General features: G+C 33.7%; 2 protein-coding genes across 3 annotated transcripts in view; both read left to right on the forward strand.

The window, feature by feature from the left end:
- Window positions 1-17,522, forward strand: part of LOC145314934 (uncharacterized) — a 90,872-nt gene that overhangs the window by 70,520 nt on the left and 2,830 nt on the right. The window contains exons 7-9 of the mRNA XM_080155010.1: window positions 2,221-2,270; window positions 2,602-4,560; window positions 12,531-15,636. Of these exons, the coding sequence (XP_080011136.1) occupies window positions 2,221-2,270; window positions 2,602-4,560; window positions 12,531-15,636 (5,115 nt within the window). The remainder of the gene's footprint in view (window positions 1-2,220; window positions 2,271-2,601; window positions 4,561-12,530; window positions 15,637-17,522) is intronic.
- Window positions 1-17,522, forward strand: part of LOC145314518 (piwi-like protein Ago3) — a 366,650-nt gene that overhangs the window by 60,637 nt on the left and 288,491 nt on the right. The gene's annotated exons all lie outside the window — the stretch shown is intronic.

A 17,522-nucleotide genomic window follows, 5' to 3' on the forward strand; every position in this document is an offset into this window, starting at 1 on the left:
ATTTATCTTTTTGTGTGAACACCATGGCAAATAATTTGGCAATATAAGCGTGTGCGTGTTTCATTTAACCATACTCTAACATACCAGCTATACTAACTATATGTTATTATACCTTAAATTATTATTATTTTCCATGCGACTAAACCGATCAAATAAATGATATATCAATGATTTTACTTTTTGTTCATCTAATACAACAAAAAATATTATCTTTTTAAAACTTTTTTTTATTAATAGAACTTAAATTGATCTTTAAGAATAATCTTATTCTATATTTAATTTTATTATGATGCATGTTATTCTTTTAATTTTTGTCGTTTTTTGAAAACGCTGAAACACATTCCGCAGTTTTTTTTTAAAGTTTCTTTGCAAAATCCTTCTAGTTTTCTATTTTTCACTTTTTTTCTCTTTCTCTCACTTTTTCGAATGGTTTCTCATTGTATTTCTCTCTTTATTTCTCTCTTTCTATCTCTCTATCTATCTATATCTCTCATTTTCCATTTTTCTCAAATTCTTTATTACCTACTTTCTCTTATCTATTTTTCATTACCATGAATCTCTTTTTCTCTAAAACTTTTTCTATTATTTCTGAAAGTTTGATAATCTATCTACTTTATCTCTATCTTTCTCTACTTAAAAAAGTACAAATTAAAGTTTTCCAATGAAATATAAATTATAACGAATTCAGAAGAATAAAATATTATTTAAAAATCATGAATTTTAATGAAGCATAATTAAAAATTTTCAATTGTTATTAATTTTTATTTGTTTTATTTGAATCAATGGGCCCTTCTCATATGTTTGCGTAATTTTTGCATTCATTTTGACACACACACACACTCACCAAATACACACACTTTCACACGTCTATATAGACGTCATTTATACAAACACTAGCGGAAGCGCCCATAGCATCTAGGGACTATGTTATCGAAAGGGGTGGAAGGAGCAGAAAAATAGTTTAAATCCATCAAAATATTTAAAAACCAAAAGATGTCTAAAATTATCATGGTATTTGGAGCTATGCAAAATTCAATATGTTAAGTTGCAGTAGTTTTTGAAATCCTATGGATCAGATAATAAAACCTTACTACTTAACATAATAGGATAATGATAATCTGAAGTGATTGGGTAAAGCAGCAATTTTAAGTCTTGGAATCAACAATCAACCATTAACGAACGGGTGCAAGTTATTGAGAATCTACAATTTAGAAATAATGATGAAATAAAAAGAAAAAATTTTAAAAAATCCTCGAATTAATAATATTACGGTTTTCAATACTTTTTAGGATGGATTAATCTATATTTAAATTTTAATGTTTATTTAATAAAAATAGAATACTCCCTTTTAATTCCCCTACCACAAATTTGTACTTTTAAATGTTTTTACAAAAAATACTTAAAAAGGGTTTTGAGAAACAGAAATACTTTTATTTTTTTACTTTATCCAAATGTTGATGTTCATGTAAGACATTTTTTTATATATTAGGTTGACAAAAATTAGTGCTGGCTATTTTATGATTTTTTGGTAGATAGAGATTGATCGAAATAGCTAAAAAAAAATTTCATTGCAGTAGCCCCCCTAAAAAATCTCCAAATAATCTAAACTTAGCTAAATGAAACATAAACATTGAGAATAAAAAAGGATGCTTTCTTATTATTTTTACAACATAACAAACTGTACATTCTTTAAAAGCACCTGCTTTCATTATATTAGCTACTCTTTGAAAAACTTTTGATATATTTGAATATTGGAATCGACAGGTCAATGGAAAATTAAAAGTATCTTACCTCTACAACTTTATTTAGTGAATCAAACTTTTTTTCATTGCTATAAGGCTCTTTACTTCTAGACAGTTGTCCGCGGATACGAAATATAAAAAAACAGGAGTACCAATACATTCCTGATGTTATGGCATTTGCTTTTCTTTCGGTTTCATGTTTATGGATAAATGGCTGGTTTAATAACTTTTCAGTATGGCACTGTAATGCAGACAATTTTCCACGAATATTAAAGTAACAAATTTTAAAATGCAACAGTTTTGTTAGCCAGGGCCGGGCCTTTGGTCCTTTGGAGCTAATAATACTGGTTTTAATCATATAATTTTTCATTTTGATATCCGCGGAAAGCAGTCTATAATACAATGCAATAGATAACTATTAGTTTATTAGTACCTTTAGGAAAAAATCTATGAATCTAATTAAAATTTATATTTTTAGGTCGCCTTGAGTTACTTGACACAAGCATGGACAGCGAGGACGAACGCAACAGGAAAATATTTAACCTTACTTAATAACGTTGTGTTATATATAACTAAACAAATGGATGTAGAATATATGTGGATATTATGACAGGGGAAAAATTTAGCTTGCTAAAAGAGAACTCATTTTTTGGTCGTTTATCCATTTATAAACATTTTCAATTAAAATATTTATCTGCTAAGATAGGCTAACCATTTAGGGTAATTGTACAATTGTGAAAATTGGTAAACTTACATATTATTTCATATGATCTTACCTTAAAGACCTTTCACAAATAAAAGATACAAAATTATAGAATATTTTAGTTTTATTAAAAGGTTAAATCTTTCTTGAAATTTTAGAAAGTCAAGCTTTGACACAGATGACCAGGGCTCCATAGATGCTCGCGATGTCAAATTCAACGATGATTTCCACAACGGCGCTGTACACCACAAGAACAGCCACGACCTCGGCGGCGCAGCTGACCGCTACGAAAGCCAGATTTCCTATGTTGGTTATGACGTGACCAAAAGTCAAAATCCTTTCCTGACAAATCTTGATGAGGAGGAGGTGAGGAAGTTCAGCAATGATAGTTCATTCAGCATGGAGACAGCCTCGGCTGCCATTGACAAAGCATTCAGCTCCCTGGATCACGAGGAGGCCAATGACGGCATTGGCGAGATCACTGTCGGTGTTGATGTTGTCAAGCAGAATCCTATCTTTGACAATGACTTTGAGAGAGATACATCCAGCCCCATTGAATACAAACCTGTTGTAAATACCAAAGATAATGACATGTCAGAGTCAAGTGATGAAGAAGAAAGGGAAGAATTCATTTCCATTAAAGCAGTTGAGCCAGCCAAGAAGGAGAGCTTTGCTAAGGAGAATGACCATTCTGTTTCAGAAACTGAATTCATGTCATTGAAAGCCACATCCAAAGAGGTTGATACATCCTATGATGACACTGAATATTGTTCCATGAAGGCTCATGAAACATCAGCTGATGATCTAGAAGTCCCAACCAAAGAAACTGACACATCTGTTTCTGATACAGAATATTGTGTTGAAGCCAAGCTGGAAATTAAGCTCGAGCACGATGATGAAACAGAATCAAATCATTTTGATAGCTACAAGCCAAAAGAATCATTTTCTTCTAGCAATCCTTTTGAAGGCTACAAAGCTGATAAAACCAATGAATATAAGGATCAATATAACAGCTACAACTATGAAGAACCTAAAACAAAGGACCAATATGATGCTTATGAATATGAAGCCCCTAAGGCTAATGATTCATTTGATGGCTATGGTTTTGATGCCCCTAAGGCCAAGGAGTCATTTAGCAGCTACACTTATGAGGCACCCAAAGTTGATGACGATGAAAGTGCCTATTTCAACATGGCTCCTAAGAAGGCCAGCATTGATGGAGAATATGTCTACAATGCCAAGGAAGAAACATGTTCCTTTGAGAAAGACATTGATACCAAGGAGAGTTCTTCATATGATAGTTCAGACCATGAGGACAGTGAAGAGGAAGTTGAGCCTGCTCCAGTTCATGCCAAGCTCTCATTCTCAGCTGTTCCTGATGATCAAGAATTGACCACTGTTGTCACCACTCAGGATAAGTTTGAAACTGACTTTGTTGACCAAACTGACAGTGCTCAGTTGATGGATGTTCCTGCACAGTTTAACAATGTCAGTATCGATGCTTCTAACAACAACATTGATGCTTTTGCAAGATCAAGATCATCATCCCACAGTAGTGCTACAAGCAGCAGAAAATCATCAGTCAGCAAGACTTCCACAGAAGAACATCAAGAAGTTGATTATGTGCAACTCCACTCTGCTCATGATAATTCCTCTCATGTTGATACAACAGAACAAGATGATATTGATTATGTTGCACAGCAAGAGAATTCTTCTTCCTATGAAGAGCCTGTCAAAACTTACAATGATGACATTTCTGACAATATCGACGGGGCTGCTTTTTCAACCAGTCTCCCTGTTAAGGAACTCGCGGTAGACAATGAGGAAGATGAGAAAGAATACGAAATTGATGAAGCAAATCCGATGACTAATCAGTTTACAGCTGAGCAAGAGATTCCTAACTATTCATCTATCAATACTCAAGCTATCTCCAATGATATCTCTGCCTTCCTTGAAGAGGAAGAGAGAGAGAAGGAACAGATGGCTACAAAAGAAGCTTATTACACAGAAGAAAAGCAATATTCTGACAATGAATATGAAACAAAAGAAGATTCCTATGATGATTACAATGAAGAAAAAGAAGTTTATGAAGAGAAAACTGATCTTAAACAAGCGGTAAGTCTTAAAAATTCTAATTAGGGACAATTATGGAAATAAGTAGCGCTTCAATGTTATTATATATTTTTTAGAAGTTAAGAGTTTTTTTTAAAATTTGTTTGGACTGTTAGACTGTCAAATTTATGACAGACTCTTATATAGAAGATTTGCGGCTAAACATTAAAGCAAATTAATACTTTTTTCTTTAATGAATTGCTTATCAAAGCAATGTCATGTTTGATATTATAAAATTATTAATAAAAATTGAAAAATTAGGTCATGATATTAATACATATTACCAAATAAAATTAAAACAAAATAAATTTATTTCTTAGGACTTTTTATCCGAACGTAGCACATTAAACAGTTAGGGAGTTGAATCCATTTTTATAGAAGCAGAAATATAATCAATGATTATGGTTTTGACCCTCTAAAACTGTAATCTACCTTTCCACTTTCCCCTCTCTTGGTGAAGATATCTTCAACGCCGATACGATTTTTGAAATGTAAGATTCTACTTTCCCTTCTCTTGGTGAAGATATCTTCAACGCCGATACGATTTTTGAAATGTAAGATTCCACTTTCCCCTCTCTTGGTGAAGATATCTTCAACGCCGATACGATATTTGAAATTTAAGATTCCACTTTTGCCTCTCTTGGTGAAGATATCTTCAACAAGAGAGACAAAAGTGGAATCTTATATTTCAAAAATCGTATCGGCGTTGAAGATATCTTCACCAAGAGAGGGGAAAGTGGAAGGGTAGATTACAGTTTTAGAGGGTCCAAACCATAATCATAGATTATATTTCTGCTTCTATAAAAATGGATTCAACTCCCTAACTGTTAAATAATCCATCAAAAAGAAAACAACTTATATAAACAAATAGAAATATTTATAGTTTAAAAATTATATCTTTTTTTGAACCTTTATTCTTACATTTGATTTTATTGACCTCTGGATCGTTTTTTAACTTTGTTAAGATTCAAATTAATCCCTTGGTGGTTTTAGTCTATTTTCTTCTTAAATTAAGTCTAGGGTTAGTTTTAGGCTCTTTTTTTACCTCTCCCATTTAGAATACATAGTTCTTAGATGCTAGGGGCGCAAACGCTAGTGATGCTAATGCTAATGTCGTTTGGGTGAGTTGCACTTGGACTGAACAGTCAACTTGTCAACTCAAGGCCAGACTCTTGGTCCTTCACCTCATACCCGTAGTACAGTACATTACAGACAACCAACTCTCTGTGATGCACGACCTTTGTCTGAGAAGTCCTAACTGTGCATGGTAACGAGTTGCGCCTGTTTTGGGCCAAGGCATTCCCCCCACTCTAACTATTTACGTCGCGCATTTGACATAGTAGCAGTGGGAACCATTTTTAACGTCTTTAGTTTTGACGCGGTGTCGGACCGAGATTCGAACCTATCACCTTCCCGACGACGAGCGAATGCGCTACGTGTTGAGCCACGGTCGCGGGTTAAACGCTAGTGATACTTAAAACATAAGGTGCAATTCAAATGATTTGTTATAATAACTTCATTTTTGATTTTTAAACAATTCTGACTGCTTTGAATTAAAGTAAAATTATAACTAATGTCCATACGTAACGCAGCTATTACAATAAAAGTGTTCATCGCTGACTTTTTCCGAACTAATATCATTCCAATGGCATTAAAATATATTTTTGTTAAAGGATAACAGTAAAAAAAACAGTGAAAGTCAATTTCAAACAGATATTGTCAATAAATCACTAAACGGGTAATTTTTGTTGATAAGCTTATTTATTTTTGAGGACCTAATGTTTAAATTTTCAAATATGTCAATAAACAAAGACGATAAACTCCGGGACGGACGTACATTCGGACACAACCTAATTATAGAGTAGCTACGCTGCTAGCAACATGAATAAAAATGCTCATATTTCCATGATTTACCATGCTGGACATAATAACAATTTTTTCTGTAAAATCGATGAGAATTTTTGTTTAAAAAGTCCCAGGGATTATGATAGTTATAAATTCTATCAAGATCATTGCCCTAAGTAATCCGGGGTAAAGGAATAGTTGGGCATTTTCTTTGCTAATATTATTTAAATTATCTTAGATGGCATAACCAATTCAAATTGTAATGCTTCAACTTTAAACTAGTGGCGTACGATTGAGAGGAGTTAAATTACTCCACAAATTTGAATTTCTCTAAAAGGTTCACTCCTTTCCCCCCCCCCCCCCTTGCTAATTCCTGTTCACGATACTGCTTTAAACAACAAAAAATAGAAAATAATAATTCAATTTACCCAAAGAATAATAAAATCTAATTACATAACCCCCCTTTTTAAAACAACAAATCATTACTATATGCATGAAAGAAAGAAACCAATGTACTTTCAAAAAACTTTTAGGAAATTTATAAATCCATTTATTCTTGAATTAAACACTATTCTCTCTCTCTCTCTCTCTCTGTCTCTCTCTCTCTGTTTATCAACGTCATTATTTTCAATTTCTTTAATTTAAAACAAAAGAAATTAAGATAGAAGTTAAACGTTCATTTAAAGTTTGTTTTTTTGGCTAGAGGCGTTGCCTTTAGCATCAAAGATTTGAAATCTAAAAAATTTTTTATCTACTGCCCGGAAAAATAGCATAAAACATGCCAAGAAGAGCAAGTAGCCATTGCTAAAACCATATAGAATATGGTCAATTGGTCCTATGCTTTTACGTTATAAATTGTTTTCAGCAAATGTATGTATCCTAAAAATAAAGTAGTAAGGTTTATTTCATTATTTTTCCATTCAGATCTCACTTACCAATAAAATAATTCATTTTTACATTTAGGAAAACTTTACTTAGGTAACGTTATAGTTTTTGCCTAATTATTTTTAAATTAAAGTCTTAAGATATTTATTTTTTAGTTTTAATGATGTCTTGGGCCGACACAATAAAAACTGTCCCGAATTTGTATTAATTTTGAGGAACACGACTCCAGTTACGTCATATTTTTCTTTCCCGAAAAAGGGAAGGGGGAAAGAAAAAAAGGGAAGGGGGGAAGAAAAAAGAGATGGGAGAAAAGGGGGTTTTCCCCATCTCTTTTGAAGAGATTTTCTTCCCCCCTTCCCTTTTTCGGGAAAGAAAAATATGACGTAACTGGAGTCGTGTTCCTCAAAATTAATACAAATTCGGGACAGTTTTTATTGTGTCGGCCCAAGACATCAGTTTTTATTGTGTCTCTTGGGCCACTTTATGTCCTTATCTCTAATTTTTATTACGAAGCCCCTAGATGATAGGGGCGCACCCGCTAGTCTAACTAAAAAAAGTATAGTTTTGAGCAGTAGCTGTAGGTTTTTGTATAAAAATTAACCCCAACAAAAAAGTATCCTGAATACTAAAAAAAGTTTAATTATTTTGGGTCCCATTCATTATTTTACAATTTCAAATTGTCAAGAATTTAAGGATAGGTTAATAGGAGTTTAATAAATTCTTTCCCAATAAAAGAGTACACAATTTATTCTTAACTGTAGATAGGATTTACAATCAAGGAGGAAGGGGACATCTGGCTTTTTATTACACAAGTCCTCAAAGTTTTATAATAACGTTGGCTTTACAACTTAAGACTTTTGTTGAACTTTGATTGGTTGATTCATTAAGTTCAGTGTTCAAACGTTTCAACTACTAATTTTAATCCAGAGATGGGGTCATTTTTTGCTTCATTATTGGGTATGCACTTATATTTATCGGCTAATGTCTTATCGCTACTTAACAATATATATTTATATCAATTTATCTTTCATTGTCCTATCCCTGAAACATTTTGATTTAAATAAGGAAGGTATTCATCAACCTTTTTGTGCAATTAGACAAACCATATAAAAAGTAGTCCTACTAAATTTCATCAACTTTATCCCTAGCATTTTGTTCCTAAAATAAAATAAGAATGTCATAATAATTATTTACCGCTTTCCTGGGATTTCAAGATTAAAAACAGATTTGTTAGCCCGGAATAACAAAACCGGTTTTAATTTTATTATCTTTGTTTTAATATTTCTGGAAAGTTGTCTGTGATATCTACTTTCTTCTAAATATGACTTGTTTGTTAAGCTGCTAATTAAGGAGAAAAAGGTATAAAAAAAACTACTTTAATGCTGTTAACATAATCGTCTATGAATTAAAATTATATTTTAAAGCACCATTTTCAGGCATCAAACAAAAGTGTTGCACTCCTTATATAAATAATAATCTTGAAATGAATTGGTTAGAATTGATCTGACTACAAATTAAAATTGGTCTGCCCTTCCTTTTTAGGAAGGATTAAATCCCTTTTTTACGGACTGTGCCGAATTTTTTATGTCTGTTTTGTCACTTGATAAATTAATTGAAATAAATCTTTTTATGTGCTTGCAATGAAATCTATTTAGGGTGTAAAGAATCCCTTATTTAGCTTTTAAGACTTGTTTTATAGTTTATCATAGACGTCCAAGGGTAGGGGAAACTGGTTGCTTACCCCCCTCTAACATTGAAAGCCCTCGATCAATTTACCCCTTCAAAACTTTTAAAATTACATTAGATTTACCACCTTAGAATTAAAAGACTGAACGTCTTTAGACTGTATGACATACGACCAATTATTGAAATACTGCTGAAATAGTGAATTAGGCCTTAAATTCGACGTACATTACTAGAAATGCTAGAAACCTATATAGGTCTAAAATGTAATGTTATTCCAATAATGAAATAAGATGATAAGTCCTTTATTTTCAAGCCTAATATTGTTTTGAATAATTGATTAATCGATTATTGTTTCACATTAATAAAATAATTATTTCACCCTAACTACTCAACTGTCTATTTAAACGAAAATACTCAAATATTAGAAAAATTTTGCTTTCAAATTCCGTCATACCCCTAGTTTTGACCCTTTACTGGTAACAATAAAGAGACAAATTGGTCTATGCCACAGTTTACTGAAAGAGAGATTTAGAAAAACTCATAAAAAGCTTTGACTTTAAGCTTAATAAACTGAGAACGTATTTTTTGCACACAAAATATACTTTTATTTCAAAGTCAGGCGCTGTTCTTTGTAGGGAAAAGAACTATAGTAATAATGTTATTTTGAGAATAGCATTTCTTTGTATTTTGGTAGGTTTTCGTGGATACAGGTTTCTAATTTACATAGAATAATATGCTTAAAAGACAAAAAAACATTGAATTGCAGAAAATGATTAAAAACTACTTTTCGCATATTTTAAAATTTGTATGGGGGCGTGGATGAGTGGTGAGATTAGCTCAATCCAAATTAATCTTCCGAAATTTTAATGGCTGGGCAAACGAAAAAAACGGATCCGCTATTTTAAGTAAAATTTTTTACAAATGGCTTATGCTTTTGGTGTTAAAATAAATGTAATTTTAGCTAAGTGTAAAAATATTATGTAAAACCTAAACGTTCTATGAGAGGGAGGGGGGTGTCATAACCTGCCTCAATTTTTGAAATCCCTTTTTTACATCCCTTAAAATTTCAGAATACATTAGATTAACCCCACTAAAAACTTTGAAACCTTCCTACAAGTAAAAAGCTTGGACGTCTCTTCAAGAAAAGTATTTTTTTTAGTTGCCCAATTGTTTTTAATGCATAATCTCTTTGTCAACTTTGAAATGTGGATTTATCCGGATTTTTGGGGTGGCTTTTGACACAATGGACTTTTGGGGGATGTCTCGAAGAAATCTTGGAGAAAGAAGACTCAACAAATGGACAATAGACAACAATAACATACAATTAAGTCTAGTGAAAAGTTAATGGAAGATATTCTTAATGGAAAAAAACACGGAACCTTCTTCAGAGTAGTGATAACAATCAACAAATCATGTCGTCTATCCTCATTTAAGTTTAAATTTACTCGGAAGATATATAAGATAGATCGTTGAGTTTTTGCTGTTAGAAATGAAGCTCATTTTGATGTTATTTTTTTTAATACTTAGTCTTCTACATGTAAAGTGCAAAACTAAATGCTGTTACAGTTAGATTCTAAATTATAGTTTAATTGTAAAGCAATAAAAACTATAAATTACATGAAAACTACAATAAAATATTAGCACAATCCTCTTTTGAGCATGCGAACCTCATTAATAGCCATCCCCTCTTCCCCTTATTGATGTAGTTATTTAATTTGATGCTTAAAGCCAGTATTTTTTGTTATGATTTGATTAAAGATATTGTCGATAAAATGTTAGTCATGACTATTTTTTTTGCCCAGTCACTAACAAAGGGCAAGCCACCCATGGGTGTTAAACTCTAAGTGGTACGCTTTCAAATGAAGGATTGTACAAAAATTTCTCTTTTGAAAATCCTATGACACCCGCTTCACCAGACAAAGTAGCTCAGCTAATTAATTTAGAAAATTAGGGCGTCAAATAATAATGATCACAGAATAGAAATATAAGTAGAATAAGAACTGGGTTGTTTTTTTTAAAGCTGAACCTTATTTGAGTGTTAGAAAACAAGGTTTATGTCGACCATATGCCTTTTTAAAAGTGGTTTAAAATGTCATTTTGACTGGTAATGTAGAATACAATTTCTGTTAATTTAGCGTTAACATTACATTAAGCATTATTACTAGAAACACATATCAACAAAAAAAGTTTTCTAACAATTAAACATGAATAATATTGGAATAAACTTTCAAATTTCAAGGCTAGACCAAATATTAAAGTTGCCTTAGCCTTGCATAGATATAAAAGAATATTTAAGACTTAAGAGGCTAGCATGATAAATTTTAAAGGATTTGGTCATTTATTCAATTACCAAAAGTATATGATCAAGCTACCTGACCAATCATCTAATATATTCCATGATTTAAAAGCAATGCAATGTGTGAGAAAGAAAGGCGTGGAAAATTACATTTGAATCTACACATTTCATCTCATTTGACAAATTATAACACATTTCTTGTTTGGTTGGGTTAGAATGGGTCAAAGCATGTTTTATGGTTTAATTCATCTTAATGTTTTTTTTTGTATAATGCTTCAATAAATTGCAACTACTCTACAACTAGGTTTGTTGGATTTTTTGAATGACCGTCACTAAAAGATATTTCTTTTACATTTTCACTTTTTTAATTTTTACTTAAACCGTTTTCCGTCCTATTCTACTTATTTGTTATCCAAACAAATTTTATTTTATTTTTTGATTTTGTTGACTTTAGTGCATATAAAATCATGGATACAGAGATATATCGCTGAAAGATAAATTTACCTAATAACCCATTCTTCCTATTGTAAAATATTATACCCATATTTAGTGCAGAAAGGACAAATAGATAACAAAATTTGTTGGAAGAACTACTGAATTACAAATTAAACAAAAAAATGATATTTTGTAACAAATAAACATTTCCATAAATTTCTGGTTTTACACTTTCACTTTTTGGTGTATTCATACATACAAACAGACTCTAATCATATACTCACAGATGTTTCTTTGGAGTTCTACTTAGATTAATTTAGAATTTTAACGTCAGCTGAAAATATTTATCTTTTGGTGGAAAATGTCAATAAAATTTATTAAAAAAAACAATATTGAGTTTTTCAAGTCAAATTTATCTCTATGCTGAATCTAAATACAAACCATGTTTTTAATAACAAATAAGCTATACTGTTTTATCTCTAGTTTTCTAAGGGGTTGTCAACAATATTTATTCAAAATGCATATACATTTGTAATGTATGTTTAAATTTGAAAAGAAAATCATGACATATTCGCATTTAAAGTAATTTATGAATAAACTATTTTAAAAACCTGTAATCTAAGTCTAGAATCTTTTATTTTAAAGTACCTAAATAGTTTACCATTGATATTAAAAAGATTAAACCTTGAATATTTAAACTATATCAATAAATTATAGTTGTTTATTACCAAAACCGGACAATAAATAAAAATTTTCATTAAAAAACACAATTTTTTTTTTCGTGCAAATAAAATTTTTAAACTTATTAACAATTTTATTTTGTTAGGTTGTTGAGCCCGAGGAGAGTGTGGAGATCAACATCAGCCAAGCAACCGCAGAATCAGTCCTTGATTTTGTCAGAGATGTTGCTCAACAAGACAACAGCCAACAACAGGAGAATGAGGTTGAGGAGAGGTCCAGAAAGACGAGCATCTCTTCTTCTGTGTCTTCCAAGAGCGAAGATATGAACAATGAAGAGAGAATGGGTGAGGTGGCTCAACACCAACACAATGATGCTGATAATGATGTCAGTGATAATGAACAAGAAGTTTCTCTTGATGCTGTCAAAACTGATGAAAATGAATATTATGCCGAGCAGAAAGAAGAGATGTATGTGGAAGAAGAAAAAGAGATGGTGCTAAATGAAACGGAAAAGATGGTTGAAGAATCAAGCCTAGGCATCAATGAGGAAGACGGAAGTAAATTTGATACTGAGAAAGTAGAGGAGAAGGGTGAGATGGAAAGGGAAGTATGCATGGATGTGGAAGAGAGGGAGGAGGTTATGGCCCATGACGGAGAAAGTGCAGACAAAATGCAACAAGAAGCCGAGGCACCCCTGCCCCAAGAGGGGGAGGAAACTTCTACTGTCTTGTTAAACCCTTCATCATCAATTGAACAATTAGAAATCATTGAAGCACCACGTGGGGGTGCTGGTAGCCCTGCCCCTGCTGGAGAAGAGGAAAATGCGCCAGTTCAAATGATGCCAGAAAACAATTTCGCGGATTTTACACAATCACCCTCAGTTGTCATGGATACACAGGCTGATGAATATGCAGATGAGAAACTTGGTGATTCTTTTGATACAAAATCTGAAAATAATGATAATGTGATTGAGGAGCCTGTTGTTGAAAGTAAGGATATCAGTGCTCTGTGTGAGAGTGATATTGAAAAGGTCAATGATGACAAGATTGTCGATAATGACGACGCTAAATCTGTTGATTCATCCGATAATGAATCAGAAAATGACAAGGAAGTGATTGCTGCTGTTCCTACAACTGATAATTATGCAAATGAAGAAATTGTTGAATCTTCTCCTGAACAAAGCTTTGAAGAATCCAAGCTTGAAATTGTTGGCCACCAACAATCTGAGGTTGAGGAGGAAATGTCAGTCAATCATCACCAAGAAGAAGCTGTCCAACAGGATGATTCCAGCTCTGACTCTGAGGACTCTGTTGTTGAGCACAAGGAGATTATTGAAACTCAGGAATTGGAAATTGTTGAAGAATCCGACGCTGCTGATAGCTTTGTAGCTGTTGAGCCTCAGTCTCTGGCCCAGTCTGCTGACAGCTTTGCAGCTGCTGAGTCTCAGCCTGAAAGCCTTGAGATTGCAGAGACCCAATCACTTGCCCAATCTGAGGAAACAGAAAGTCAACCACAATCATTTGTTGTTCATGAAGATGTCATTGAACAAGAAATTACTGCTGTGCAATCAGAAACAATTGTTGAAAGCGAGGACAATGTCCATGCTGAAATTATTGAGGAGACATGCAACCAAATTGAAAATAATGAATCGCTTGTAGCAGTCCAAGAAGAAAGTACACAAGGGGATGAAAATGAAATTGCAAACAATGAGTTTGAAGGCAGCCAAGAAGTGTTGCAAAAATGCGATGAAAATATTTCACTCAGTGAAAATATAATGGGCAGTGTGGAAGAAGAGAAAGAAGTTGTTGGGGAAGTGGTGTGTGATGTTGATGACTCATTCCATGGGGAAGAGAGTGTAGAAGAGCAGACAGAAGAGAAGGTTGTTGAGGGTGTAGAGAATAGTACACAAGAGCCACATGTAGAAGAAGAAGAAGTATGCAGCACCCTACAAGATAATACGCTACAAAATTTCTCCCCCAGTTCCCACACCCCCGAGGAATCCTTGCCCCAAGCCGACGATACTTCCTCCCCCACGCCTCCCGCCCAGGAGGACTCCACTGAAAACCAGACAGATCTAAATATGATAGCAGCGGCGCCCGGGGTTCAGCGTGCACTAAGTGTCAGTAGTTGCGAGCAAACAAGTGGGGGAGATACACTCACTCAACATACCACCATGGATATAGACCAGGTGGACAGGGCTTCACTAATTGAAGAAAACATTGACCATAATATTGAAGTTATAAGCGAAAAAATGGAAAATGTTGTGATACCCACCGAAAGTGTCGACCAAAATGAGTCAGTGATTGATGAAAATAATGACGTCGAAACATTTGTCGACGATGTGATGCAGAATGGAAATGAAAGTGTTGAAAATGACCAAACAGAACCGGAAGTAGTTGAGCCGGTACAATCTGAATCAGCTGATACTGAAAATATTACTGAACCAGAGGTTATTGAAGAGGTTCAAAACGAAGCGGCTGAAGCTGAAAACGTCGAAACAGCTGAGCCAGAAACTGCTCTAAATGACGTTGAAGAGCCCGTCGAAACTGTCGAAGTTGAAGCCGTTGAATCTACAGAAAATGCAGCAGAGCCGGAAGCAGTAATTGTTGCCGAAGAAGAAACCGCCATCGAGGAATCTGAACCTGCAGCTGTCGAAGAGCCAGTAGTTGTCGAGGAGCCTGTAGCCATTGAAGAGGCCGCCCCCGAGACGGCAGCCGCTGAGGAACAGCCAGAAGCAATTGTAGAACCAGAACCCGCCGTTGCCGACGAGCCAGAGGCTGTCCAGGAAACAGAGCCAGAAGTTGCCGTTAAAGAAGCTGCCGCTGTGCCAGAACCAGAACCTGTAGCCGAACCCGAAACTATTGCTGAGCCCGAAGTTGCCCCAGTTGAAGCCGAAATTGCCGCCGCCGAACCCAAACAAACAGAAGAAGCAGCCGCCGAACCCGAACAAACAGAAGAAGCAGCCGCCGAACCAGAAGTAGTTGCCGAGGAAGCTGCTGAAGAAGCTGCTGCAGAAATAGCCGCCACAGAGACATCTGAGGAGCCTGCCAAGACAGATGACAGCACATCAGACGTGTTAGCCGCAATTGCTGCCGGTGTTGCCGCCACGGCTGCCGTTGCTGCTACAGGCGCAGCTGTTGCCGCAGCTGCTAAGTCCAAGGTTGGAAAGTCCAAGACCGCTGCTGCAGCTTCCAAGAAGCCAGAGACCGAGGTTAAGAAACGTACTCCACTCTCTACTAGATCTACCCCAGGTAAAATAAGATTATTAATAATTTATCTTAACAGTAATGCTGATGCTTTAAAATTTCACACTAAATACATTTAATAAATCTGAGGGGGATTCTTAAAAAAAATAGGGTTACTTAGTGAGGCAAAATTATTTTTATGCGATTTTGGAGGATTTTTCACAAAAAAAAAACAATTTTGACACACAAAGTGACCCTAATTTTCCTACAGAATCCACCTCAGGGGGATCTCTCCTTACAAGGTACTTTACTTGTTTGAATTTTTATATTCTCTACTTATAACATTAGATATCTAACCGTAAAAGTTTATAATGTTCCATCTGCGATTTGAGAAAAACCTCAATATTAGTTTCTTTAGATAACTGTTTTTATTATGCATATTTTTATCCTTGTCTTTGAAATATCCATGCTAAATAAATATATTTAACGCTCTACTGAATCTTAAGAAACAACAAAAATACTTTATTTTCAAATCACGAAACCTCGACTGACAATTTCCCCCCTCAATCTTAATAAAATGAACACCTGCCTCTACAAATTACTCCCTTTTCCTACAATAAAGAAAAGTCTATGAAAATTAGCTAAAATTATTACCTTTTAATGTAGTTTCTATGTTTAACAAGGATGACAACATCCATAAGTAGCGAAGCCCAAAAATTCATGGATGGGAATACGGTTGTTTTCTTAAAACGACAGGAAATTCAATTCTTATATCCTTAACTTAAAAAATTTGGAAAATCGGACTATATACATAAAAATGGAAAAATAAGGAAAAATTTAAAAAATAAATTCTTTAAATGAAAGAAAATTTAATTTTGATATCTATAACTGAAAAAATTTGGGAAATCGGACCATAAACACCAAAGATATAGAGAAAAATGTGAAAAATTCAAAAATAGCCTAAAACCTGTTTAAAGGTAGTCTGACCGTCATAGTGGTTTTCTTTAAACGACAGGAAATTTAATTTTGATATCTATAACTGAAAAAATTTTGGAAATCGGACCATAAACACCAAAGATATAAAGAAAAATGTGAAAAATACAATAATAGCCTAAAACCTGTTTAAAGGTAGTCTGACTGTCATAGTTGTTTTCTCTAAATGAAAGAAAATTTAATTTTGGTATCTATAACTAAAAAAAATTTGGGAAATCGGACCATAAACACCAAAGATATAGAGAAAAATGTGAAAAATTCAAAAATAGCCTAAAACCTGTTTAAAGGTAGTCTGACCGTCATAGTTGTTTTCTTTAAACGACAGGAAATTTAATTTTGATATCTATAACTGAAAAAATTTTGGAAATCGGACCATAAACACCAAAGATATGCAGAAAAATGTGAAAATTACAAAAATAGCCTAAAACCTGCTAAAAAGCAGTCCGACCGCCATTGATGTTTTATAGTTAATTGTACTCCTTACTAATAGGAATGTTGTCAAAAAATTTCAGCATTCTATCTTTTATAGGAGCTAAGTAAATCCCATTTCCCCCATAGCGTTACGGACTTACTGACGGACAGACAAAGTGAATTATAGAGTAGCTTCGCTACTAAAAACAAATAATAGCACATTTAAACGAAATTATAGAAATTTAAACCAGTGGCGTGCACAGGGTTTTGTCAGGGGTGTCAGGGGGATGTATATCCTTGTCAAGGGGGGAGGGGGTGTAGAGTGGTGTAGGGGAGTGTATCTATACCTCTTGATTTAACCAGATGGGTAGATGCACCCCAATTCTGCACGCCTCTGATTAAAACTAATTTATCCTTTAAAAATTTGAAAGAAGATGTTCGGCTTTTCGATGGAAATATTTATTTTGTTTCATTTTCTAATAATTTTATGTTAAATACATTTAAATTCTCCAAAAAAGACTTTTCAATATTTTATGCAATTATTCATA

This window comes from Acartia tonsa, chromosome 3 (genome assembly GCF_053477335.1).
Source record: "Acartia tonsa isolate MP-2025a chromosome 3, ASM5347733v1, whole genome shotgun sequence".
Classification (NCBI taxonomy): Eukaryota; Metazoa; Arthropoda; class Copepoda; order Calanoida; family Acartiidae; genus Acartia; species Acartia tonsa.